Source organism: Microtus pennsylvanicus, chromosome 18 (assembly GCF_037038515.1).
Source record: "Microtus pennsylvanicus isolate mMicPen1 chromosome 18, mMicPen1.hap1, whole genome shotgun sequence".
In the NCBI taxonomy this organism is placed as follows: domain Eukaryota; kingdom Metazoa; phylum Chordata; class Mammalia; order Rodentia; family Cricetidae; genus Microtus; species Microtus pennsylvanicus.
In genome coordinates, this window is record NC_134596.1 from 29,654,245 (window position 1) to 29,679,683 (window position 25,439).

A 25,439-nucleotide genomic window follows, 5' to 3' on the forward strand; every position below is an offset into this window, starting at 1 on the left:
GCCATGCATCCTTGTGGCTTTTGATGGCACCATGGGCTATGGACATCAACATGTCACCATGGCCCCTGGTGGCAGCACAGGCTCCCCAGATCAGTATCGCCCAAGCAGCAGGGTGTTCCTCACACACCAGCATGGCCCCAGGTGATGGCCCACCACACCTTGGGCATTTGCATGACCCTTGACGATAACAGGTGCCTTAGATATCAACATGGATCCCAGCTTCAATAAGGCCATGGATTCAGACATGGCCTCAGCTGCAGCCTGGGCCTGGATGCCTCCATGGCCCCAGGTGACAGTGCAGGCCACTCGGATTGGAGTGGTCCCTTCAGTGGCATGGCCCTCAGGCATCAACATGGCACATGTGGAGGCTCAGGCCTCGGCATCCTCAAGCATTCAGTGATAATAGGAGCCACAGACATCAACACAGACAAGGGATGCAGCAGGGCCTTGGACCCAGATAGCAGCCCAGGCCCAGATGTTACCATGGCCTGGTAACATCTCACCTCTTCAGGTATGCCTTTCTCCACAGTCCATGGTTCCTTCTGCCTCTTTCTCTCTCTCTCCCATGCCCCACCCACCATATACTGGTTCACCATAGGGCACTGAAGAGTCAAAGAATAAGAAAATAAAAATGTAGATTCCAAAAATAAGAATGTAGAAATAAAGAAATATAGTTATAAGTCTAGGAGAATGAGAACAGATTATCAGCAGCTTTCTCAGCAGATCAAGGCTCAATCATTCAGGTGAGCTATTTTCTCGGATGCTTGGGAAGCCTCCAACAGCTTAGGTCATTCCATTTTACAACTGGCTGTTTTATTTACAAGGCCAGAGCTTCTCCCTGCAAATTGAGAGTAGTGTCCTGGCCATCTTTGATAAACGACAGATGTGAACTGAGTTAACCTTTAGGAGACAGAGATGCGTGATCTCTGGTTTAGGCACTGTCTCTGTTATGGGAAACTGGCGCCACCGGAGGAGAGGCAAGAGGCTTCAGTATACACCTGGAGGTACCAGGAGACAGTAGACAAATACAATGGGTTAATTGATGAGCTCTGATAATGGAGGTTGTAAAGTATGCAGTCTGTATCTGAGTTTTACCTTGAGATAGTGTGAAAAGCTTTCTGCTATCTCTTAAGTTCTCAGCCTAAGAACCAATTAATTCTAATTTATTAACCTTCTAGTATTACTAGCAGTCTCTTTTCTGACTAATTGCTAAAGACATCTGTTTTCTTGCAATTAGTGACTTTTGCTGTAATCTCCTCTAAAACACATTTCATGAAGACTGCCTAGTTACCCATTGACATTAGAACTCACTCCCCTATTGAGGGTCTCTGTTGACTGACCCACTCATGAAGGAGAAGAGTGGGCAGTCACACTGTGCTCCGGAAGTCCTGTTGGTTGCTCGGCTACTGCTGTTTCAGTCAGGGGAAGTCCCAGCTAGGGGCTGCTTCACCTGGCTGCTTTGCTGGGGACTTTTCCTTCCCTTTTTAGAAAATACACCTGGAAGATTCTAGCTGTGTGCTGATGCTACAACTGCAGCCAAAGGGCTTAGACTCTACCAGTCCCTGTCACAGGAGCCACCATGGTAGCCAGAGCCAAGAATCCAGTAGCAAAATGCAGCTCCTGCCTGATGTTTCATGCCATGCTTTTGTTTGTGTGATTCCTTGTTCAGTTGATTCTGGTTACCTCAGAAATCTAGGTGCTGGCATGATACTTAGGGTTCTTGTGTCCTTTCAAGGTCTCACATTAACATATTAAAAATACAAGACATACTTTGTATTAGATTGTGATTTATTGAGGTGGGGTGAAAACAAAAGAGAGGAGGCTTACGCCACACAGGCAGACTGCCCTCTACTGGACAGTGAAGGGCGCTGCCCCTCTGAGCGGGTGGGGACTGTGCGCTGTGGTGCTGGGAAGACCCCGGTTTTCTAGGAGATGAGAGGGAAGTCGGGGCAAGGAATTTTTGTGGTTTTTATTAGAACTGCTGGTTGGATAGATGCCTGGGGCTGTTCCAGAATGGAAAGTTTTGCTTGGTTGGATTTCTCCTGGTAAGGAGGGTCAGGGGGATTCTAGGAGGCCTTCACTCAGTGCTTGGGAGGCTGAGGCAGGGGGATCACTACTAGTTTGGTTAGTTGGGTTACAGGTTGGTTAGTTTGGGTTATAGAAGATGGCTCTGTCTCAACAACAAACAAAATTCCAAAACGTAACAAAAATTGTAGAACTTTAAGACAACTCTGAGGCCATTTCTGAGCCCTCTCAGCCTCAGTGCCTTAGTGCCCCCCCCCCCCCAGGAACCAAGGACCTAACAACTATACATGCACGTACTGAAATGTTGAGAACTTTCCATCTCCCTGAGTCCTTGTGAGTATTTTCCAAATAGAGCTCCGTTCCTGGAACTGGGACAAGATAACCCACAGATGTCCACGGATGTTTTGACTCAGTCCCTGGGAAAGGGGAAAGTAACCCTCAAATGTTTCCTCTTACCTCACCTGATCTGGCAAGAGCTCTCCAGCCAATTATTGGTAATATCCCTTTGAATAAGCCAATCACAATAGTTAAAGAACAACCCCCACACTCCCCTCCTTGTTTCTCTGGCTTTTTTGCTTTAAAAGTAGTCCTTACCAGCTATTTGGGGCCTTTCTGGCTTCTCGAATGCTGAAAGACCCTGTTGCAACGGAATTAATTAAATCCTCATGCTTTTACATCCAACTGTGGTGTGAGGGTGGTCTCTTGGGGTGACTCCTCCTCAGTGATTGGACTCCAGGGTACAACATAATATCACAAGATATAAAAACCCATTTTTAATACTCTCCCTTGCTGTTTTAGGATGGATAGTAGCCCCTCTTCATCTGCAGTGTTGCTGCTGGTAGATCTGTCTGCAAACATTACATGAACTGTAAGGAAATTTTTAAGAAACTTTGTTTGATCAGGAGCTGGTTAAGGCATTGGTTTCAAGAACCTTTAAAACATCAAGAGCTAGTTGAAAACAGAAACCTCTGCAAAAGTGTAAACCACAAAATGTTCCTAGCACCTGTTGACACCCAGCTTTGTGATCTAGACAGAAGCAGGAGTAATTGCTAGGGGAAGGGAACATGCACAAAAGCAAAAGTAGCTGCTTACAGGGGAAAGAGGGTGTGCAGAAGTAGTCCACATCCTGTATCTAGCAAAACCCCCTTGACCCTGAGTAAACCTGACTGGCAGTTTTTGTCTGTATATGTCAACCCCAAATGAATAATAAGAGCTCTCCCTACTGCATTGGGGACTGCTCGTAGCTAGCTAGTATGCTCAAAGAAATGCCGGGAGCAAAGACCTGCACTTGGTTATAGTCAAGCCATCTTAGTTCACAAGTTAAGTAAGCTGTTCAGAAGCCTCTGTAGGGCAAGTTCCAGGCCCAGGAGAATAACCCAGTACCTTCTTATCTCTTCCTGTGAGTTAAGCAGACTGCAGGTCCCAGGCCCCAGAAGTAATTAGCATTCCTCTGCTAGCAAACAAACACAGACCCTCAGTATTTCCTTCTCTTCCTGTCAGCTAGGACATTCCAGTTAGAACAATTGCACAGCAACCTACCAACCCCCCACCCCTTTGCCATATAATGCTCCTGAGAAAAAATAAAATTTGCAGCTTGATCAGAATACAGACTTGCTGTCCTTTTTCTCTTGTCTCTTGTCCTTTCATTTCTCCCCTCCAGGGTCTGGGCTCTTGGTCTGTGTCCACTGATTGGGACAAAGAAATAAACCTTCTTTTGTATTCAGAATTTGACTGGATTCCAGTGGTCTCTCTGGGGTTCTCAACTTGGGCACAAGAGAACATTTTCAGAAATGAACAATCGGTAAGTTTTCAGCTGCATGCCATTCTGCATGATGAAGTCACACTACTCTGCTGTCTCGCTGGGACAGGACTCATCCGAGGAACAAGTGGAAAGGTGTGAAGGCCATTATCAAAACAGTTGTTAGCCCGGCCAGTGGTGGTGCACGCTTTTAATCCCAGCACTCAGGAAGGAAAGGGAGGTGGATTTCTGTGAATTCAAGGCCACCCTGGTCTATAGAGAGAGTTCCAGGGCAGCCAGGACCGTTTCACAGAAAAATCTTGTCTCAAAAACCAAACCAAATCAAACCAAAACAAAAAAACAAGTCATTAAAGCTGGGCTGCTGGTACATGCCAACACTCAGGAGATGGCCGCAGGGCAATCAATCAAGAGTTAAGTCCAGCCTGGGTTCTATAGGATCTTGTCTCAAAACCAAATGAAACAAAGCAACAGCAACCAGAAACACCAGTTATGTTTGGGAAGAGAAAAGTGCTAAACAGGGAAGGAGACACGGCAGGCCCAAGCGGTCTCTTGGTTTTGTCTTAGACAAGAACCACTAGTGGGTGCAATCTATCACTTCTGGACAACTTAGGGGAGGCTTGAATTTCGGTTCAGACAGTGTTAGTTTCACCCTGAGATTCTACAGAGCCATGTGGGTGGGATGAGAGTGGGGTAGCCATGCTGAAAGCTGAACACTGGTGGGCAGCATCTGGATAAAGGAGAGGGAGGAGACCACAGTGATGTCTGGCTGGGGAGAGGACAGGTGTTGGGCTGTTAGCCAGTTAGTTACTGAGCTATTAATGTTAGCGATTCGTTCCTATCAATGAAACAGAGTGGTGTAAAAGTATGAGCTCTGATGGGCAGAGGCAACCAAGGGAGGCACGGTCATGCTGACCATGAGATGAAGGAGATAAAGAGGGGGAGAGATAAAAGTTGAAAGTATGTCACAGGATAAGAAGAAATTTACATAAGGCATAATTTACAAAATGACAGCTAAATCACCGTCCCATGGGAACCACAGATATAGTAACTAAATACATGAAGACCACACTTGGGAGAAACAAAGCACAACAAGCCCTGTTCTGACTCTGCGCCTTATATGCAGATGCCACCCATTGTCCAGCATAGACTGCTACATCCCCATTTATGTAATTCAAATGTACTTACTGTCAGGGGACTGCAGCAGTCCCGCTAGGAACATCCACACAGAGGCAAGACGGTGATGACCCTGAGAGAAGCTGGAAGGCTCCTTTTAAGCACAGCTCAAGGGGCGGTCCTAAGGCGATAATTTAGATACGAATGGCTCGAACAAGTGGCAATCATATTAGCATGTTCTAATTGGCCAGGGCGAGTCAGGGGCTGGTTAAGTCTACAGCTTTTTTATTTGGGGGCAGGCCTGGCCAAGCCCCAGGCTTTGTCCTTATTTGGATATCACCTTGAGCTTATTGTGGAAGCTGGCTGGCCGGATGTGCACTGATTGGGGGAGGGGGCAGGAAGAGCTGGCTCAGGCCTGACCTGCAGTACTAGGCTTCCTCCTCCTCGCTGTCAGGGGTGTCAGATTGACTGCCCTTTGCTTGTGGCTGATTCAGAAACTGCTTGCTCAGTTCCAAAAAGCACGAACCGAGGCCCAGTTCTTAACTGAGTTCTTAGGGCAGGCTGTCGCGATGTTTGCTGGCCCTCTCAGCTACCAAAATAGATGGGCAATACCTAGGCGTGTGTCTGTGCTAAAATCATCCCAGAAAAGTAACACTGAGACCTTTTCTTTTCTCTTTCTTTCTTTCTTTCTTTTTTTTTTTTTTTTGGTTTTTTTGAGACAGGGTTTCTCTGTGGCTTTGGGGCCTGTCCTGGAACTAGCTCTGTAGACCAGGCTGGTCTCGAACTCACAGAGATCCGCCTGCCTCTGCCTCCCATGTGCTGGAATTAAAGGCATGTGCCACCATCGCCCGGCCCCGCTGAGACCTTTTCAAACATACCAGACCGATGCATGATGTAGTGCTCTCACCTGAATCACATGAAAGGGACACCTTAACACTGTAACGGTGGTGGCCCCCGGACCTGTCATCTGATCATCGGGCTGGGCATTACGAGGACTTCCGGCAGTTCCCGTGGCTTTGCTCAGCACGGCCCCACTGTTTTACACGGTTCAATCAAAGAACCCACTGAGATTTCCATCAATCTACTGCATTTGGTCCTGTGCTTCCTCAGCGGTCCTGCACCTCCCTCGATGGTGCTAAACCTCAGGGCCTAGGTGGCTGCTGCTTTGGCTTTCCCCAGCTCTCAGGTGGGTGGACTGATGTCTGACCACCTCTCTGTATTGGCAGTAGCTCTCTGCTTCAACAAGTCCTCTCAACTCTGTGGTCTCTTCACTTTCCTGTTGTCATTCTGCAACACACGCACGCACACGCACACACACACACACACACACACACACGCACACACACATGCACACGCACACACGCACACGCACGCACGCACTGCTGTGTGGAGTGTAATGTGTGATCTGAGAATTAATGTTAGTAATTTAGGGGCTGGAGAGATGGCTCAGAGGTTAAGAGCTCTTGCTGTTCTTCCAGAGGTCTCCAGTTCAATTCCCAGCAACGACATGGTGGCTCATAGCCATCTGTAATGAGATCTGGTGCCCTCTTCTGGCGTGCAGGCATACACAATAAATAAATAAACCTTTAAAAAAATACCATGTCTCAAAAACAAACAAAACAAATATTAGTCAATGAGAGCCAGGGAGATGGCTCAGTGGGTAAAGGTTCTTGCTACTACTAACCCGGATGACTTGAGCCTAATCCCAGGAACCCACATGGAGCAAGGAGAGAGCTGACTCCCAAAAACTGTCCTTACCTTTACACACGAACCAAGGCTGGCTCACACGTGTGCACACAAACACACACAACTAAGAGAAACGGAGGAGAAATGGAGAAGAAGGGGAGGATAGAAGGGCTGGGAGGTTGGGGGAACTGGGAGCAGAGGAGGGAAGGGAAACTTTGGTTGGGATGTAAAAACAAAAATAGAATCATTAAAAAATTATTAGGATAAAAGAGCTGCAATTACCAATGGCCATGCTGACAGTTACAGCCAATGAAACTGATATATTTCACTAAGTATCATTCAATAAATTATGACTATGTTTCCGACAGCACATTCATAATGCCTAGCATGTGTAAAACCTTGGATTCAATCTTCAGCATGACAAATAATATTTTTTTTAATCAGAGAAAGATTTTCAACTGAATGAAAAGTCAAGTCACAAGCAGGGGAAAAATATTTGAAAAGACACATCTGTTGAATGGGTGCTACCCAAAATATGCAAAGACTTCCTAAAACCTGGTGATGAGAATTCATTTTTTTAAAACTGAGCCAGAGACCTTAACAGAGACATCATCGGGGAAGGTGTGCTTCTATGGTAAAGAAGCACATGGAGAGATGGCCACGCCATCAGTTAGAGAAACACAAACTAAACAAGAAGAAACTGTTGCACACTCCTGGAATGGCCAAAGCCTGGAACACAGCATCAACTGTTAGCAAACATTTGAGTCATTAGGAAGTCTCTCTCACTGCTGGTAGGAATGCAGAGTAATCCAGTTTGGAATTATTTCTGTCCTTATCACATGATTTGGAGATTGTCTTCCTTAGTATTATTAACCCAGAGGAGTCAAAACTGTCCACCCAACATCTTGCAAATGGATGCTATTTTAGTTACTTTTAGTACTGCTGTGACAAGACACCATGACCACAGTTCCAGAGGGTAGTAGAGTTCATGGCATCGTGACAAGCAGTGTCGCAGCGGGCAAACAAGCATGGTACGGACAGCTTATATCTGATTCACACGCAAGAGGCAGGTGCTAACCTGGAATGGTGGTGTGGGCTTTTGAAACCTCGAAGCCCACCTCCAGTGACACATGTCCTCCAACATGGCCACACCTTCTAGTCCTTCCCAAACAGTTCTACTAACTGAGACCAAGTATTCAAACACAGGAGCCTATGGGGGCTCTGTTGTAAAAATAACATGGTGGGTGGTGCCATCCCTGGGCTAGTGGTCCTGGGCTGGTGGTCAGAAATCAGGCTGAGCAAGCCATGAGGAGCAAGCCAATAAGTAGCACCCTCCATGGCCTCTGCACCAGCTCCTGCCTCTAGGATCCTGTTCTGAGCTCCCATCTTGACTTCCTTCATTGATGAACAGCAATGCTGAAGTGTAAGTCAAATAAATCCTCTCTTCCCCAACTTGCTTTTTTCTTGTTGTTGTTGTTGTTTTGGTTTCTGAGACAGGGTTTCTCTGTAGTTTTGGAGCCTGTCCTGGAACTCACTCTGTAGACCAGGCTGACCTCGAACTCATAGAGATCTGCCTGCCTCTCTCTGCCTCCCAAGTGCTGGGATTAAAGGTGTTCACCACCGCCACCGGGCTCCCAACTTGCTTTGTGATCATGGCATTTTGTTGCAGTAATAGAAACCCTAAATAAGATACTAAGACTAGTAAATGACGAGTACTTTCTTTTTTTAAAAAAAAATATTTATTTATTTATTATGTATACAATATTCTGTCTATGTGTATGCCTGCAGAAGAGGGCACCAGACCCCATTACAGATGGTTGTGAGCCACCATGTGGTTACTGGGAATTGAACTCAGGACCTTTGGAAGAGCAGGCAATGCCCTTAACCTCTGAGCCATCTCTCCGGCCCAACGAGTACTTTCTTATGTTAAAATAGTGTTCACGCAGCCAATCAGGCAGGCAAAGAGTATGCAACTTGGTGGCAGCATTGCAGACAGAGGAGCGACTGTGCCTATACTAAAGCGAGAAAATGGCACAGGCCATGCCTAGAAAACAGGAGTATGGTCTCACGGCATAGCCCTGGCTCTCTGTCCTTCTTTCTTCTTATCACTGGGCAGTTCTGGCCAGCCTGGAACTCTACATAGACCAATATGGCCTTGAATTCACAGAGAGAGATCTGTCTGCCTCCTGAGAGCTGGTATTAAAGGAGTGTGCTATTATACCCAGAACATTATATCTTCTTAAATGAGTAAGAAAAATTAAGTGGGTTTGAATCAAACTAATAACAAATTAACATTTGCTTCTGGTTTTGTGTATAAAATCCAACGACCTTGGACTGCATGTAAAACCCTTTCTTCTTTAAACCTGCATTCACAGACCAATTCTTATTTCCTTATCTTGTTCCTTTTGCTTCAAATTCTGGCCCCATACTTCAAGGATCCAAAGGAACTTCGTTTGAATTCATTCCTACAGCCAGTTTTGGGTTTGCATATTCCTGGAGAACTCTGATAACTTACTGGGGTATCTAGTGCCGCCTCCGAAGTTGATGTCTCACAGTGTGAACTTCTGGAAATGTCACGCTGCACATCTGCAATACTGGAACAAGATAGGCTTTTTCATCCAATAAGTCACAGAAACAGAGAGCTAGGGAGAGCACCGTTTGACAACAGAACGGAGTGATGTTGCTCCAAGACACAGTACACACACGATTCTAGCAACCACCGGAAACTAAAAAAAGGCAAAGAATTCTATCCAAAACGACAGAAGCCTGGCTCTACCCAGGCGCAAATATCCCATAGTCTGTTGTTTAAGCCTCTCAGCATTTGAGGCCTTCTTGGGGTCGCCCCACAGGAAACTAAGCCAAAAATGATTTTATTTGTCATCTAAAGAATCAAAATTACCACGACCCTGAACAAGGAAGGCCAGGATGCTCTCTGTCCTTTCCTCGGTGAAGATGCAGGGACTTGCAACCCCGGGAAGCAAAGAATAGCCCTACTGAGGTGCAGTGCAGGCAGCGCTGGATAAGCAGGATGGCGAGACTGAACACGAAGCTTAACAGCCTGGGCTGGGTGGCGTAAGGCCGCAAGGAGAGTCGCCGGGACAGGGCGGGAGGTTGCAGCCCCGAGATTGCAACTGCAATTGCCAGGGGAGCGGAGAATAACATGCTGAAGCGGAGAATTCATGCTGAAGCCATGAAGCACCTGTCCAACAAACAGCCTAAAACCACAAGTCTGTCCAGAGTTTCGGGACACTTTGGCCAAGCAGCAAGCCTGTGATTGGTGGCGCTGCTGCGTGAGGCGGGACTTCCTCCCCACGTCCCGAGACAGGAAGTGGGTCGATTTTCCGCCGAAAGGAGAGAGAAGTTGCGACCCGGAGCCAGACACCTGATGCTGGTAGGTTTTGTCCCGTGAAGTTGGGCTAGTGTCTGTTGCGGTAGGCGTCCGTGGTGTCCCAGTAGGTTGGCTGGTGTCAGAGGAATGGGAGAAGAAGAGCTGGGTAAGCTACCCGGGCGTCGGTCCTACTTCTCTCTGCTTTGTTTTCTCCATCTATTTAAAGAGTGTTTGGTAGCCCGCGGAGCTGCTGTGGTGGGTAGATGTGCAAGAAATACGCGCTCACACAGACTGAAGTTTAGTTAAGCACACACACATGCGATGCGTACGTACGCACATACAAGCACACATGCATACACACGTACACATTCACAGAGCTGATGAATATCGGCTCTACAAACTCCGAATCGATGACTCTTGTTGGAGGAATCACCTGTAGCAGGAATTTGAAGCGCATGCGCGCGCACACACGGACTTGGTGATTTTTAAGCTTCTTGAATGTCAGCAAAGTCATTTGATGTTAGAAGTGGAACGAAGACATCTTGATAATACATCATCTTTCATCTTCTACTGAAAAACAGTAAGGAGACCGGTGGGAAGTCGCACGGTGTGAAGGATGGAGTCACGACTAACATCTCATTCCATTTCCAGCTCACAATTCTTGTAGTCTATGCAGATTGCTTTTCAGTTGCTTTCAGATGGTGTGGGTGTATGGGCAGGAGCTTGGAGACGTGAAGGAATGAAGAGAGTGGCGAGGTGCATCTAGATACCAGGTTAATGGCTCAGTAGTTAAGAACATTTGTGGCTCTTGGCAGAGGATCAGGATTTGATTCCCAGCACCCACATCGTGTTGCTTACAATGAATGACTTTATTTATGTAGATAAATGGTTACCGTTGAATTGCGACACGGGCAGAAGTATCACCTGAAAATGTCATAATATGCACAGTATTGCGTGTCTAGACGCTGTATAATTCTAGACACAAGAATACAAATGGGCTTACATTTTGTATTTTTTTTTAAAATACAATACAGGAGTGTTGCCTATCACTCCTGCTAGGAATTTTAAGGACAAGGCTCAGACCTATTTCTAGAGACTTAACAGTTCGCTGGGTTGGAACGTGACCAAAAACAGGCAGTTCTTATTTCTGCTCATTCTGTTGGCCAGTTAGCTGTGTCTTACCTTCTACCAGTAGCCAGCTGTCTGTTACTGTTCCACTGACACATCCCTTCTCTCTTTAAATGCTCAAGAGTTTTTAATTGATAAGTAAATGTACAAATGCACCTATTACTGACTGCAGTTGTTATGTGAGTAGGGAAGTTGCTTATATTGGGCTGGGGGCGTAACTCTGGTAAGGTGGGTACCTTGTATGGACAAGACCCTGGCTTGATTCCCGCCATCAAAGGTGGGGAGGAGGGGAGAACAAGGACTTTGTTCTCTGTAGTAAACTAGGAGATAGCCATACTGTTGTGTGGTGCTCAAAATGTTTGGCAGGTAGTTAAACTTGGTGGGGGTCAGGAGCAACTTGGACACAGTGGTCTCCAGGGATTATGGACCAGATTCATGATTCAGAGAATTTTAAATAGCAGATCATAGATCTCTGGGCTATTTTAGAGATAGTCAAAACTATACCAAGTATTGAATGTGAGTGTCTTGTAGTAACAGGGGGCGGGGTCATTATATACCACATCCACCACCACGCTTGGCTCTTCTACACTCAGGCTACACAAATTAGAAGTCACCACAGTTACTAATGGGACTGTGTATTCGGGCAGAAGAGAACTATTGGCCCACGTTTTTAACCTCATTTCACAGCCCCCCCTGACAGCTGCTTTGATTTCTGGTGAGAAAGCTTTTCCGTCGATTTGTGTCATTAATGTCTTGTTTCTCTCTTCAGGTATATGAGTTTCCTGAATGCAGAGAGCAGTTGTTCCCATGCTCTGAGCATTCAGAGATTATGCAGCCACAACCATGCCTTTGATACGCATAATTCAAGGGGAACAGACACAAGCCAGTGGTTGCAGTATCATCGCTTGAGTGTTCTGTAAACGGTGAGTGTGTGTTCCGTACCTGGAGAGAGGTGGGAATTAGGCTGTACGTCTCAGAGGTGATTCTGAGCCATGCAGGCATTAGGAGAACAGAGAGGAGGAGGACCACTCTAGGTATCCAGGAATCAGTTGATGGTTTATAAAGTATAAGTGGTAAAAGGACAGTATTGAGTATCTTTCGACTTTTGCAAAATGCTGTCTATCCTTTGGGTATTGCTTCTTGTTTCTTCCTTCTCACTTGCTACTTTTCTCCCCTTCAGATTAATGTTTGGGATGTGGAAGGAAGTAGAGTAGGTGGCAAAATGAGGGGCAGGCTTATGGGAGAGCAGTGTGCACGTCTACTCGGTCCGTTTCTAAACAGCGTGCTCCTGTTAAATAGGAAAGCTGGGAAACTCGAGTTTTGTTGGCTGGGAGCTTTCCCGGGGGTGTGTTACATCACTGTCTCCAGACCAGTCTGTTTACATCTCTTAAGATCCCTTCGGGGGAAAAGATCCAAATGTAGGCTCAGGGATGGTGAGGGGGCAGACTCGGGTTCTAGTTCATACTGTGGAAGTATTTTGGCTTAGTCACTGCATGTTGTTTGAATCAGCTATAACCTGTTTAATTCTAAAAACTCAAATAAATGGAGGTTTAAATATACCAAGTTTGACTAAGTGAAAACATCAGAGAAACCAGATTCTGTCAGAGTCGAGAATAGGAAGAACAGAAGTCCAGCTGTGAGCTGAGCCTCGTTTGTTTCCAGGATTGGTGGCGGCAGCACACAGTGATGTGATGGGCCACAGTGAACTTGACAAGAACTGTGCAGCAACAGCTCTGTTGAGTGGCTGTGGTACCGGTCATAGGTACCTCCTTGCTGATGACAGATGCTAACTGGCAAACTGTCACCTTCGTTCAGCTCTGTTACATTGGCACTAAAGGAAGCTTGTCTGCAATGTTCAGGTCTTCAAGCCTAAAGTTATGAATTATCTTTTCTTTAGTATCTAGGCATTTGCCAGGCGGTGGTGGCGCATGCCTTTAATCTCACCACTCAGGAAGCAAAGGCAAGTGGATTTCTGTGAGTTCGAGACCAGCGTGGTCTATAAAAGCTAGTTGCAGGACAGCCTCCAGAGCTACAGAAAAAAAACCCTGTCTCGAAAAACCAAAACCAACCAACCAAACAAACAAACAAACCCAGAATACATAAAAAATATCTAGGCATTTTAAGAATAGTGGTTTAAGAACAGATTTGTAGTCCAGACTAGCCTTCTACTGTGGAGTCCTGCTTGAGCCTCCTGAGTGCTGAGATTACGGGGTGAGCCACTATGCCTAGCTTTTAGTTTAATTTCTTCAGGTAGGGTCTCATGAAGCCCAGGCTTTGCTATGTAGCTGAGAATGACCTTGAACTTCTGATCCTACTGCCACTACCTTCCAAGTTCTGGGGTTACAGGCATCCCCAGCTAAAGAATAATAATGCCTTAAATGATAGATTCAATCATATTGTTCTGGAGACTAAGAAAACAGAGTCCTTGAAGTCAAGCTGACCCTGCCTTTAGCCTCCTAAATGAAAAGGTAGATAGAACAGGTCTTGTTTGCAAAATAAATTCAAGACCTACTTATCTACCAACAGCCATTCCCTACTTTCTGCAGCCTTACCACAGGAAATGGTTGGCGTGAACGGATAGATGAGAGCAGTGGGGAGAGCCAGAGTGGACACAGTCTCACTCCACTAGTGATAGGAAGGTGCCTGGAGCTGAGAAGACGTTTCCTATAGTGCAGGCTCTAAGAATCCAAAAACTGCGGTATCATCCGCAGAGTGCCACACCAGAGTAGATTGTGCTGTGCACAGCCTCTGGTGACTGAGTCACGCAGGGCGGTGGCTTTACCAGATGTGAGGGTGAGAAGTTGAGAATGCCCAGCTGCCAAGAAACTTGTTCTGTTTTGTACTGACAGCCAAGTACATGCTATAGAAATATTTTATTTCACGTGTTTAATTGATTGCCATCATTTGAGCCAGCAGGGAGCCTGTTACTTATTTTCCTTTCTTGTGTGGAAGGGGTATGGTGAGGTTATGTGTCGTGGTCCACACATGAAGTTTACAGGACAACTTGCAGATTCTTTCTTCATCACATGGGCTCTGGGGGTTGAAGTCAGGTCATCAGATTTGGCACCAAACCTTACCCGCTGAGCCGTCTCACCAGCCTCAGGAGGCAGTCACACACGGCACTTTTTGCCATTCACAATGGCTCATGTATGTTATCCCAGCATTTGGGAAGCTGAGCCAAGAGGATTGCTACACGTGTAAGGTCAGCTTGGGCTACCTAGTGAGACACTGTCTCAAACAACCAAAACCAAACCACTACCATCAATGACAACAAACAACAACAATAATAATTCTGTAAAACTATTTAATTTTACCAAAAGTCAGTAGTGTTTTATATCCTACGTTCCTAACTGCTTGTTCATTCTGCTGCTAAAGATGATACATTCGGGGGCTGGAGAGATGGCTCAGCAGTTAAGATCATTGCCTGCTCTTCCAAAGGTCCTGAGTTCAATTCCCAGCATCCACATGGTGGCTCACAGCCATCTGTAATGAGGTCTGGTGCCCTCTTCTGACCTGCAGGCATACACACAGACAGAATATTGTATACATAATAAATAAATATATGTAAAAAAAAATAGGATGCATTCGGATAGTCTGGCTACTAAATGCTTGCCAGCCTCACACACACACACACACACACACACACACACACACACACACACACACACACATCCGGTCCTGTGAAGGTTTTACAGACTCGTTCCCCTTGCTCAGGTAGGGTTCAGGACTTGTGTGATGGGAGTTACACAGCAAGTTGGGAAAAGCTGGGAGAAGAGCAGATGTAGTTGGGTTTATCTGCCCAGTTCAGGGGTTGTGGTCATAGTGGTCTGTTTTTTAAAAATACTTTTCTATACTGGGTGTGGTGGCAGGAGTTCAAGGCCAGCCTGGTCTAAATAGCAAGTTCCAAGCCCCCAGGGTTACATAATGAGACCTTCTCAAAGAAACTTTCAAACACACATACACACACAAAATTTAATGTTTTTCTGTTTTGTTTTTTAACAGATTTATCAGCAAGTCGAGCTGAACATGGACATGAGGTAAGCCCTACCCTTGTCAAAATTTAGTTTCCTCAGCTTCTGCATGGGATTGTAAGGATTTGGGATATATCACAAAATCCAGCAGATTTTCTCTTATTTTTGGATTAATCTTTTTCTCTTGAAGAAGATGACATTCTTAGCCGGGTGGTGGCGGCGCTCGCCTTTAATCCCAGCACTCAGGAGGCAGAGGTAGGCAGATCTCTGTGAATTTGAGGCCAGCTTGATCTAAAGAGCTAGTTCCAGGACAGGCTCCAAAGCTACAGAGAAACCCTGTCTCGAAAAACCAAAAAAAAAAAGAAAAAAAAAGAAAAAAAAGTGATGACATTCTTAAACAAAGGTTCCTTATATGTGATTCTTGAAGTTGGCTGACCTCTAGTTTAAGTAAATTTTAAATGTCAAAGATCTAGATATCTTGTTAAATTAAAAGAGTTTTAAAATCTTAACAGGTGTCCTGTTTCTGTCATTTGCCCATGTTTGTAGTCTGTGTGACACATTCCAGGGGTCCCACTAGAACTCTGAAGCCAAACTGGCCACCATGTCTGTGATCCGCATTTCCCATTTGGTGGTTTCTATTTCAGTAGAGAGTACTGTTCACTATACACATGCGTATTTCAGTAATGTTCTAGCCAGTTCTGTGTAAGGTAAGAGGCCAGGTTGGCAGAGCAGGGGTGAGTGTGTCTATGTGTGCATGTGTGTGACACGGACAGGGGAGACAGGGACACACACAGAAGCTGTTAAACTCTCTGGGCAAGTGATAACCAGGATTCTCAGCTGCTGCTCACACTAGTTCAGTCTGGAAGGAGACGAGAGTTGTTACCGTGCTAGAATTGAAGTGTGCTAGGAAACAAAGTTGTAAAGAGAAGGACAGTTCCCTTCAGCTAAACCCTGGGTGGTCAGAGTAGGGCTTGCCTGTGTTGGGCGGCATCAAAGGACATGGCACTCAACACAGTCTCCATTTTACAAGAGGAGTTCTTGCTGTGCAGCTGGAGTCCCGAGCTGGACTGTGACTTAGGAAAGTATTGGGAATGTGGATGGGAAGCCAGGTCCACGGTCACTAAGTGGCCCTTGCGAGCTGCTGGCCAGGGCATGTTCTTCTCAACAGGACCCAGCTTTGACTTTGAACACCATAACTATACCATATGTCATTTGTTACTTGGCACTTAGCTTTGTCGTGACGCCTCACATCCCTACGGACAAACACGACTTTCCCTTGGTTTGAACGGAAGCTGGTCTGTAAGGTTTTAGGCTAGTAGGTACAAAATAGCAGTCAGGCCCAGTTGATGGTTTCCAGTCTGGCTGCTTACATTTTGTGACAATACCTAGAATGAACCATCACTAATGTTCTTCCTCGTAACTCCATCCATCCCTGGCCCCTTTCTCGGCACACAGGAAAGCACCCCATTCACAAGTTGTGTGTGTGTGTGTGTGTGTGTGTGTGTGTGTGTGTGTGTGTGTGAAATGCTCCCCTGAGCCGCTACCTCATGGGGTTTTCTTCCTGCCATAGGTGCTTTGCTGTAGTTGAAGGAGCCCTGCCGACTTTGCCACAAAGAGCAGTGGTTAGATGAAGGTGTTTGTTTACACATATTGGCGTGCACCTGGTGACATGTTGGCCTCCAAGGTCGCATTATAACAAGGCACACACCGCCCTGCCTTTAGTCATCCTAGGGGTAACCTCAGCACTAGAGTGGGGTCAGACCACCACACAGAAGACAGGGCATTACAGAACCTGGACACTGGGAGGAACCTGCCATGCTGCTACCGTTTTCGTTATGAAACGCAGGGATGGATGGCTGTTTCAGTCACTGTTCTGCTGTCCTAACACTCTTAAAAGTTCAGTTTCCTCTGAGACTCAAGGCAGTCTCTGAACTGTGACCCTCTGTAAAATCAAAATAAAAACACAGATTGCATACTTCCTCCCAACATACTGTAGCACAGAATATACATTACCATTCCAAGGGAATGAAAGGGATCAGAGTGAGGAGCTCTGGGCCAAAGCCAGACCTAGCCCAGCAGAGCCCACTAAATTCTTCATCTACACGTCTAATGTTAACACATTCTTCAGAATGCTCATCCAGCCCCCACTTTGGCAACCATGACAGGCTGCAGAAAAGACCCAGCAAGATGTGCTAAGTCCTTGACCTTACCTGACCTTGTCCTAATTACTGCCAGACATCCTCCTGTGTTGAAATAGGAGCAGCAGGGGGGGGGGGTGCTGCGTCCCAGGCACCCGGCTGCCCCCAGGGCTAGCTTTACCCGAAATAATTACACGGAAACTGTATTCTTTTAAACACTGCTTGGCCCTTTAGCTCTAGCCCTTACTGGCTAATTCTGATACCCCGATCAACCCGTCTCTAATAATCTGTGAGCACTGGTCTTACCGGGAAGATTTTAGCCTACGTCCATCCTGGGTCGGAGCTTCATCGTGTGCTCTGCCCAGGAGTGGGGCATGGCGTCTCAAGCAGAGCTGTCAGTCTGAGCTCACTTCCTCTTCCTCCCAGCATTCTGTTCTGTTTACTCCTCCCACCTATGTTTTAACCTATGAGGGCCAGCCAAGCAGTTTCTTTATTGCTTAACCAATGAAATCAACAGATTGATATATGACACTCCCACATCACTACTGTAGTAAGGAACCAATCAGAAGTAAGCTGGCAGGCTCTGGGTATTCTTTACTGATAATGGTGAGCGCAGGAACTGCCCCCCTGGAGGGCCTCCAGGTCCAGCAATCTTTCCACAGCTGCAGCTGACTGATCAGCTCAGGACAGGTTCCCTCAGCCTAAGGTGTGCCAGTCCAGAGACTTGAAGACCCCCTAGACCTTCGCCTTGCAGTGCCCCCAATAAATGCCCTGCCCCACTGTGGCTCAGGGGTCCTGCCTACTCCACCAGCTGTGTTGGACTGACCTGAGCTCGTAATTAAAAGGACTCTTGCTTTTTCATCTGTCTGGTCTCTTGGTTTGGGGGTCCAGACTCTGGGCACAGCACTGTCAGACATGCTGACTGACATACACTTCTCTTGGGGCTGGTTCCACACCCTGTCAGCAGCTCCCCTTGGCAGCTATCCCAGGGTTCTGGCATCTCCAACCTATTTTGGTTTCCAAGGTAATCAACCTTTATAGCTTCACACTCTGGGTCTCCCTGCAGGGACAGCCCAGGCACACACCTGGCTTCAGGGCAATCCTTAGCTGTGGAGGGAGATTCCACAACCCCCTTTGTGTTCTTGACTCTGGAGCCAGAAGTGGCTAAACTGCCAAGGTCTGCTGCTTGCTGGGGCTGGGCCGGCCCCCTCTCTACGCACATGGTGACCTTCACTGTCCAGGCTTTCCTGGAAACTTAGCTGGGTGTGTTCTTGCCCTGAGGTCACCACTTTCATTTTAGCGTGGGGCTTTTCCTTAAATGTTTTGTCTCCTTGAACACAGACTTGGCTCAAACAAGCACTTCCTGGTGTTCCTTTTCTCCTCTAACTGTACATTTTGTGCTTTGCTTGCTCCCCTTCCTCTTCGTTAAGAATCTGCATAAGAGCAATCACCAAGAGCCACACGACAGGGTCAACACCAGGCTGTCTTGAGATCTCTGCTAAATCCTTAATCCAAAACTTGAGTTTAGCTTCAGGCAGATTTTTAGTGCAAGGGCAAAAAGGTCTTTGCCAAAACAGCAACAAGAATGGTCTCTAGGCCACTTGCTAATGTTCATCCCCTCTTGAACTTCTTGATCTGGGCCCTCACAGTTCAAATCACCCCCAACACTGTTTTCCATGCTCCTAATAAGCCCCACATAAGTGTCCAACCATTTTTTTATTTCAGAGTCTCAAGTTCTTCCATATTCCTCCGACAAGCAGCGTGGGCAGGCCCGTCACAGCAGCACTCCAGGCCCTAGTACCAGCTTCTGACTCAGTCACTGTTCTGCTGCTGTGACGAGACACCACGGCCAAGGCAACTCTTACAAAATGTAATGGGGGCTTAACAGTTTCAGAGGCTTAGCCCATCATCATGGCAGGAAGCAGGGCAGCACTCATGGTGCTGGAGCAGTAGCTCAGAGAGAGGGACATCCTGATCCACAGGCGGAAAGACAGACCGGGCCTGGCCTGGGCTTTTGGAACCCCAAAGCTCACCCCCGGTGGCACACTTCCACCAGCAAGGCCACACCCCCTAATCATGCTAATCCTTCTTAAATAGTGGCACTCTGGATGACTAAGCATTGAAATAGATGAGCCCTTCGTACACAACCTACCACTGTGGTCTAGAGATGGGTACCTGACTTCCTTGTATTTCTGCAGAGTTTCTTGCCTTCTTGGGTCTGTTCTCAGTAAATAGTGAAACGTCACACATGTGTGGGGCTGCTGAAGCCTTAACCCTTATAAATTATAATTTATAAATGACTTCCTGACGCTATCCTTATGTCTATAGGCTTAGGAGACTCAAAATACTTTACATATCCACAAACAGACAAGTGCAGTTCAAGCCCACAAGAGCCCTTTGAGTTCAGAGTCTGGCCCCTTCTCTGACAGCCTGGTCTGATAATGGCTCCCTGGGCATCACACAGGGAGTGGCACCAGGATGAGTCCATTATCAGGTGAAATGAGTCCAGCACCCCATCCACCCATCTACCCCGTGACACTAGCGTGAACTGTGGCTTGTGCTGGCTGCAGGAAACTTGAATACCAAGTTCAGCCAGCGAAGTGAGGGTGGCTGAGGGAGAGAACAGAAAGACTTGAAACAACATCAGAAGGACCTAAAAAAAAGTGACATGCTTTGGCATTGAGATGCCATTGCGGATCTTTAGGCTTCCGGACTTTTCCAAAGAAAAACAGGGGTGCACGAATTGGGGGAGCTGACAGTTGAATGTGTACAGATGCTGAGCAATGTCCACGTTGAAAAACGACAGCTTGGAGTTTTCATAGTCTAGCAGGATGCCGATCTTCTTTGGGGCAACTGTGATTCTTATGTCTGGAGTTGTCCTGTCGTGCAGAAATTCGTACCGGTGCCTGAAAATTCAATGTTGATACAACAAAGCTTTGGGAACCACAGGAAGCTGCTTGCAGAGTGTTTCGTACTGACCTGATTTATACCCCTACGATTTTGTCCCTTGTAATCCCTGACTACCAAGTAACATGACATTTCCAAACTACTTTTGCTAACATTTGTCGTAAAACAGTTTGGGACTTTCTTCTTGAGCGAATTCTGCACCTAAACAGCTCTTATACAGAACCATGAACTCCCACTGCATCAGAATTGTGCAGAAAGAGGAAATTTGAAGCCAGTGCTACTCGTTTGGAGTAAAGACATTTGAAATGGGAGTCCTGTGGGCCTTCATGAGAAACGCTTTCTGTATAACCTGAACCAGGACTCCATGACATCCAGTTCTTAAACTTGCACCCAAGTCAGAGGCTGTGGTCACCTGGCTGCCACAGGTGAGTTGTGAGCACTGCCGTACACTTTTTATGTAACCTGTGTACTTTGGAAAGTGGCCACAGGACGTGGACATCTGAAGAACCGTGTTTTCCGCAATGTTGATTTAGACTCCTAGATCGACATTGAAGTGTCAGTGAGCTAGCTAGGCTCCACCTCCTTCACCTTCTTCCGCCTTTAAACTAAGCAGCTACCAGACAGCAAACGAGTCCTTTCTCTACCAATGGACTCAAGAGCATGAACCAAAAATGAGTCATGGAGGACTTGTCCCAATAACCTGCTACTGGCCCCTTCTTCCTGCCCCCCCCCCAACTCCAATGCCTCCTTTATCTCTTTGATTCTGACCCTTGTTCTTTCTAAAGAAGCCTTTGACCTTTGTTCTTGGTTCAAATTAAATGTATGTAGAGAATTCTTATATCCCTGAAGGGGTTCGGAGGGTCAGCAGAGTCCAGTCTAATCCACGTCTCTCCGGGGAAAGCTGCTATTTGTGATAGATGGTCATGGTCAGGTTTCATCAAGTCCAGAGTGTCAGAGGCTGCCTTTCCCTGCTCTTTGGTTTTTCAAGACAGGGTTTCTCTGTGTAGCCCTGGCTGTCCTGGAACTCCCTCTACACCAGGCTGGCCTTAAACTCAGAGATCCACCTGCATCTGCCTCCTGAGTGCTGAGATTAAAGGCAGCCAGAGGCTGCCTGCATCTTTATAAGAGGTGCTTAGAAAGTGGTAGGGACTTGGGGTCATGCGTGTGTGCTTTGTTTTGCAAGTTTTCAAGTGAAGGAAGGTAGCTGCCATGGCTTTGTCAGTCCAAACGTTTAGCACATTGGCCAGGGCTCCAGGACCTTTTGTTCCTCCATCCACAGGGAACCAACCATTTCATACAGATCTGTTCTACACAGTGCTTGGCTGCAGAAGCCTTGGTCTTAGGAACTATTAGCCACACCGACTAGAGATGGAATTGGGCTTCCTCAGCAGCTGGAAACTTGGAATGTGGGAGCGGAGCATAAATGAAAAACCCACCAGTGGTTAAGATGCACAGCATGAGCTGTAGCTGTTGCTCCTCTTTCAGGAGTGGGTGGCAACAACTGGGAGACCTGTGACTTCTCTAAGCAAGCGCCTGCCTTGTTCACTATTAGTAAACCTTGCGTCTTTGAAACCCTCACCTTGGGTGTGCAGACTGAGTTTACCTTGTGGAGGCGAATGTATGCCTCATGCACCAGGACGAGCAGTTCGCCCCCAGGTCTTCCTGTTTAGGGACGTCCTCACAGGCCACGCCAACCGTGTAGTCCAAACGCTCATCTACCTCCACCTCCCAGTAATGGCGTCCTCGGACTGGAATTAGATCTCCAATGACAGCAGCACACCTGGTTTTAGAAAGCAGAAGCGTTGGCTGGAACCAGGTGTTAGCTTGTGTGGCAGGCACAAGACTCGGGGTTCCATCAAAAGGTGGGAACACGTTTCATTTAGGGGTCCACAGGTGTAGCTAATGCTGAAGATTGAAATATTACAGCACCTGGTAATGGATGAGATGAAACCCACAGAACCGGTCCTGTTATCTCTTAAAAATGGCTCGGGCATTTCTAGTAATGAAGGTAGATTCATTATAAGATGGAGGGGCTGAAGTATCTCCATATGCTTGAAGTTCATGACTGGCCGGCCCTCAATTTGGGTATAGCGACAAAGGATCTCAGGTAACCTTCATGCTAGGGGTGTCAGGACTCCAGAGGCTGGGCTGGTGTGAAGGTGTGCTGTATAAGCCTGGCAACCTAAGTTCCACCCCAGATCTCAAAAGATGGAGGGAGAGCACCAACTCCACCGTGTCGTCCTCCGACCCCCACTCCCCATGGTATGTGTGTGTCTGCGCTCATCCATGTGTGTCTGCACTTATACATGTGTGTCTGCGCTCATACATGTGTGTCTGCGCTCATACATGTGTGTCTGCGCTCATACATGTGTGTCTGCACTCATCCATGTGTGTCTGCACTTATACATGTGTGTCTGCGCTTATACATGTGTCTGTGCTCATACATGTGTGTCTGCACTCATCCATGTGTGTCTGCACTTATACATGTGTGTCTGCGCTTATACATGTGTGTCTGCGCTCATACATGTGTGTCTGCACTCATCCATGTGTGTCTGCACTTATACATGTGTGTCTGCGCTTATACATGTGTGTCTGCGCTCATACATGTGTGTCTGCACTTATACATGTGTGTCTGCGCTTATACATGTGTGTCTGCGCTCATACATGTGTGTCTGCGCTTATACATGTGTGTCTGCGCTCATACATGTGTCTGTGCTCATACATGTGTGTCTGCTCACATGTCTGTCTGCACTCATCCATGTGTGTCTGCACTCATCCATGTGTTTCCATGCTCATACATGTGTGTCTGCGCTCATACATGTGTCTGTGCTCATACATGTGTGTCTGCTCACATGTCTGTCTGCACTCATCCATGTGTGTCTGCACTCATCCATGTGTTTCCATGCTCATACATGTGTGTCTGCACGCTCATACATGTGTGTCTGCACTCATCCATGTGTTTCCATGCTCATACATGTGTGTCTGCACGCTCATACATATGTGTCTGTACTCACACATGTGTCTACACTCATACATGTGTGTCTGCCTGCACACATACATGTCACATACACTAATAATGAGGATGATAGAAAACTTTTTTGGAAGAGATTCAGAGAGTGACCCAAGCAAGATGACACGTTCTCACCAGTCATCAAAGCTGACCCCAGCCCTCCTCTGGGAACCGACACCGCCAGCTCAGAGGGACATTCTGGTGTGCAAAGTACTCAACAGAGGAAGGTTTCCACTGCAAGTGGGGTCACATCAGAACCCCCAAAGTATCTAGGTCTCATCTATGCCAAGATACCTGTGCTAGCCAAACCTTCTGCAGCCTCTAACTGGGAAGATTTGTCCAACGGACATCTTTTCTTCCACTCTCTAAGCCCCTGTCTGATCGCCTGAGCAAAGCTTTGGGAAGGCAGCCCCCGTCTCTACCTATTGCAGATGTCAGCTGTTCAGTACGTCAAATGGAAACCATGTTCCCACCCCTCTCACCTGCCAGAGCGGAGAGGGGTATATGCCTTTCAGATCTCCATTTTGGTTAGCAGACTCACTGTCCAGGGGCTGGGGAGCTAGCTCAGTTGGTACAGTCCTTGCCTTGTAAATATGAAGACCTGAGTTCAAGGCCCAGAGCCTGTGTGAAAAACCCAGGGGCTGCAGAGATGACGTGAGTGTTTGAGTATTTACCACTGTTTCCCAGCACCCCCATGGCAGCTCAGAAGTTTGTAACTCCAGGTCCAGGGATAGGACACCCTGTTTTAGACTGTGTGTGTACCAGGCATGCATGCACGGATATACATACAGTCAATCACTTGTACATACACAGTAACACAATTTAAAAATACATAAAGTAGTTAGGCAGTGATAGCACACACCTTTTAATCCAGCACTTGGGAGGCAGAGTCAGGCAGATCTCTGTGAGTTTGAGGTCAGCCTGGCCTACAGAGTGAGTTCTAGGACAGCCAGGGTTACACAGAGAAAGCCTGTCTTAGAAAGAAACACAAACACACACACACAACTGGTATGGTGGTGTGGCAGATTTCTGGGCTCACTGACCTAGCCTACTAGCTGAGCCCCAGTCCAGTAAGAGACCATGTCTCAAAAACAAGATGGGTGACTCCCGAGGACACCTGAGGTTGTTGTAAGATAAATAAGCCCTTTCTTCTTTTGGTCATGGTGACAGCCATGGAAAGCACATAGGACAGGCTCCAGCAATGCCTTGGGTACCTCTGCCTTTCAGAGGCGTGTCTGACTCATGCTTGGGTTCTAGTAGAGGGCACGGACAGGATCTTTCTCTCCACCCTTGCACACAGCATAGCCATTCACAGAGCAACAGCTACACTGGAGTTGGAGAATAAAATGGGGCTCTCTAACTCAGCTGGGCCCCTAAAGAGCCAAGACAGTGGGTCTTAAACACTCCCAAAGCAGACCCTAAGCAGAACCCATAAAGAAGGATAGTCCAAAAGCATTTTCTAGAATCAGGAATGGTGGCTTACCACCTGTCTTCCCAGTGCTTAGGAAGCAGGGACAAAGATGAGACATTCAAGGCATTCCACATCTGATGTGGGATTCCCCTCTGTGTGCTGTGAATATGTTTTATCGTCATTGATTAATAAAGAAGCTACTTTGGCCTGCAACAGGGCAGAGTAGAGCTGTGGTGGAGGGGGGAACTAAACTGAATGCTGGGAGAAAAAAGGCAGAGTCAGGGAGAAGCCATGTAACCGCTGCAGGAGGCAGATGCTTCTGGAACCTTTCTGGTAGGCCACGACCTTGTAGTGATACACAAATTAATAGAGATGGCTTAATTTAAGATGTAAGAGCTGCTAAAAATAGGCACAAGTTGATAGGCCAAGCAGTGATTTAATTAATATGGCTTTGTATGATTATTTCAGGTCTAGGCGGCTGTTGGCAGTACACCAACAGATTGGTGGCCAACATAGGACTTGAACCTACAACCCTGGGATTAAGAGTCCCATGCTCTACCACCTGAGCTAGCTAGGTCCGGATATACAAGCAATCTGCCAACACACATCCTTAGGAGAGTCTTTCTCAAAACAAGTTGAAAAGCCACTTAAGCGAGACTTGATTGAGAGTCCACTTGCACCTCCCTGAGTACAGACAACTGTTTTCTTACACCATCTCCGTCTGCCTCTCCACCCATGCTTGCTCTACAGGGAAGGCTTCTCTTAGCAAACTCCAGCTTTTCTTCATACTGCCTCATCCTGAAATCGCCCGTGGTCTGGGCTTCTCCTTGGGCTGGAATAACTGGCAGCGAGGAGCTGTGTCTCCAGCTGCTGCTGGCCATGGGAGAGCCCCTGGCTTCCTCAACAGCTCCTCTGAACTCTACTTTTGGCCACCTGGACATAGAGAGGCTGTGTTTACTGTTT

The 25,439-nt window shown here is 47.0% G+C and overlaps 2 protein-coding genes, 1 long non-coding RNA gene and 1 other non-coding gene across 11 annotated transcripts in view; 2 read left to right on the forward strand and 2 right to left on the reverse strand.

Moving 5' to 3' along the window:
* LOC142837500 (uncharacterized) overlaps positions 1 to 5,053 on the reverse strand; it is a 35,274-nt gene extending 30,221 nt beyond the window's left edge. For 2 of the 6 annotated variants that reach the window (XM_075952603.1, XM_075952605.1), the window contains exon 1: positions 4,970 to 5,052. The gene's annotated coding sequence lies outside the window, so the exon portion shown is untranslated. Of the gene's footprint in view, positions 1 to 2,619; positions 2,844 to 4,969 lie in introns of those variants that run through there. The other 4 variants (XM_075952601.1, XM_075952602.1, XM_075952606.1 and 1 more) reach the window with 4 other exon arrangements.
* A 4,846-nt stretch (positions 5,054 to 9,899) lies between these two features.
* Positions 9,900 to 25,439, forward strand: part of LOC142837281 (uncharacterized) — a 46,861-nt gene continuing 31,321 nt past the window's right edge. The window contains exons 1-3 of one of the 3 annotated variants that reach the window (XR_012908242.1): positions 9,900 to 9,974; positions 11,809 to 11,962; positions 15,042 to 15,076. This is a non-coding gene — a long non-coding RNA (uncharacterized LOC142837281). Of the gene's footprint in view, positions 10,078 to 11,808; positions 11,963 to 15,041; positions 15,475 to 25,439 lie in introns of those variants that run through there. The other 2 variants (XR_012908241.1, XR_012908243.1) reach the window with 2 other exon arrangements.
* Positions 13,441 to 13,567, forward strand: LOC142837992 (small Cajal body-specific RNA 15). The gene has a single exon (XR_012908442.1).
* The window catches only part of Fsd2 (fibronectin type III and SPRY domain containing 2), a 40,259-nt gene continuing 32,174 nt past the window's right edge, over positions 17,355 to 25,439 (reverse strand). The window contains exons 12-13 of the mRNA XM_075952286.1: positions 21,659 to 21,835; positions 17,355 to 20,054 (exon numbers count right to left, since the gene is read on the reverse strand). Of these exons, the coding sequence (XP_075808401.1) occupies positions 19,802 to 20,054; positions 21,659 to 21,835 (430 nt within the window). The 3' untranslated portion in view covers positions 17,355 to 19,801. The remainder of the gene's footprint in view (positions 20,055 to 21,658; positions 21,836 to 25,439) is intronic.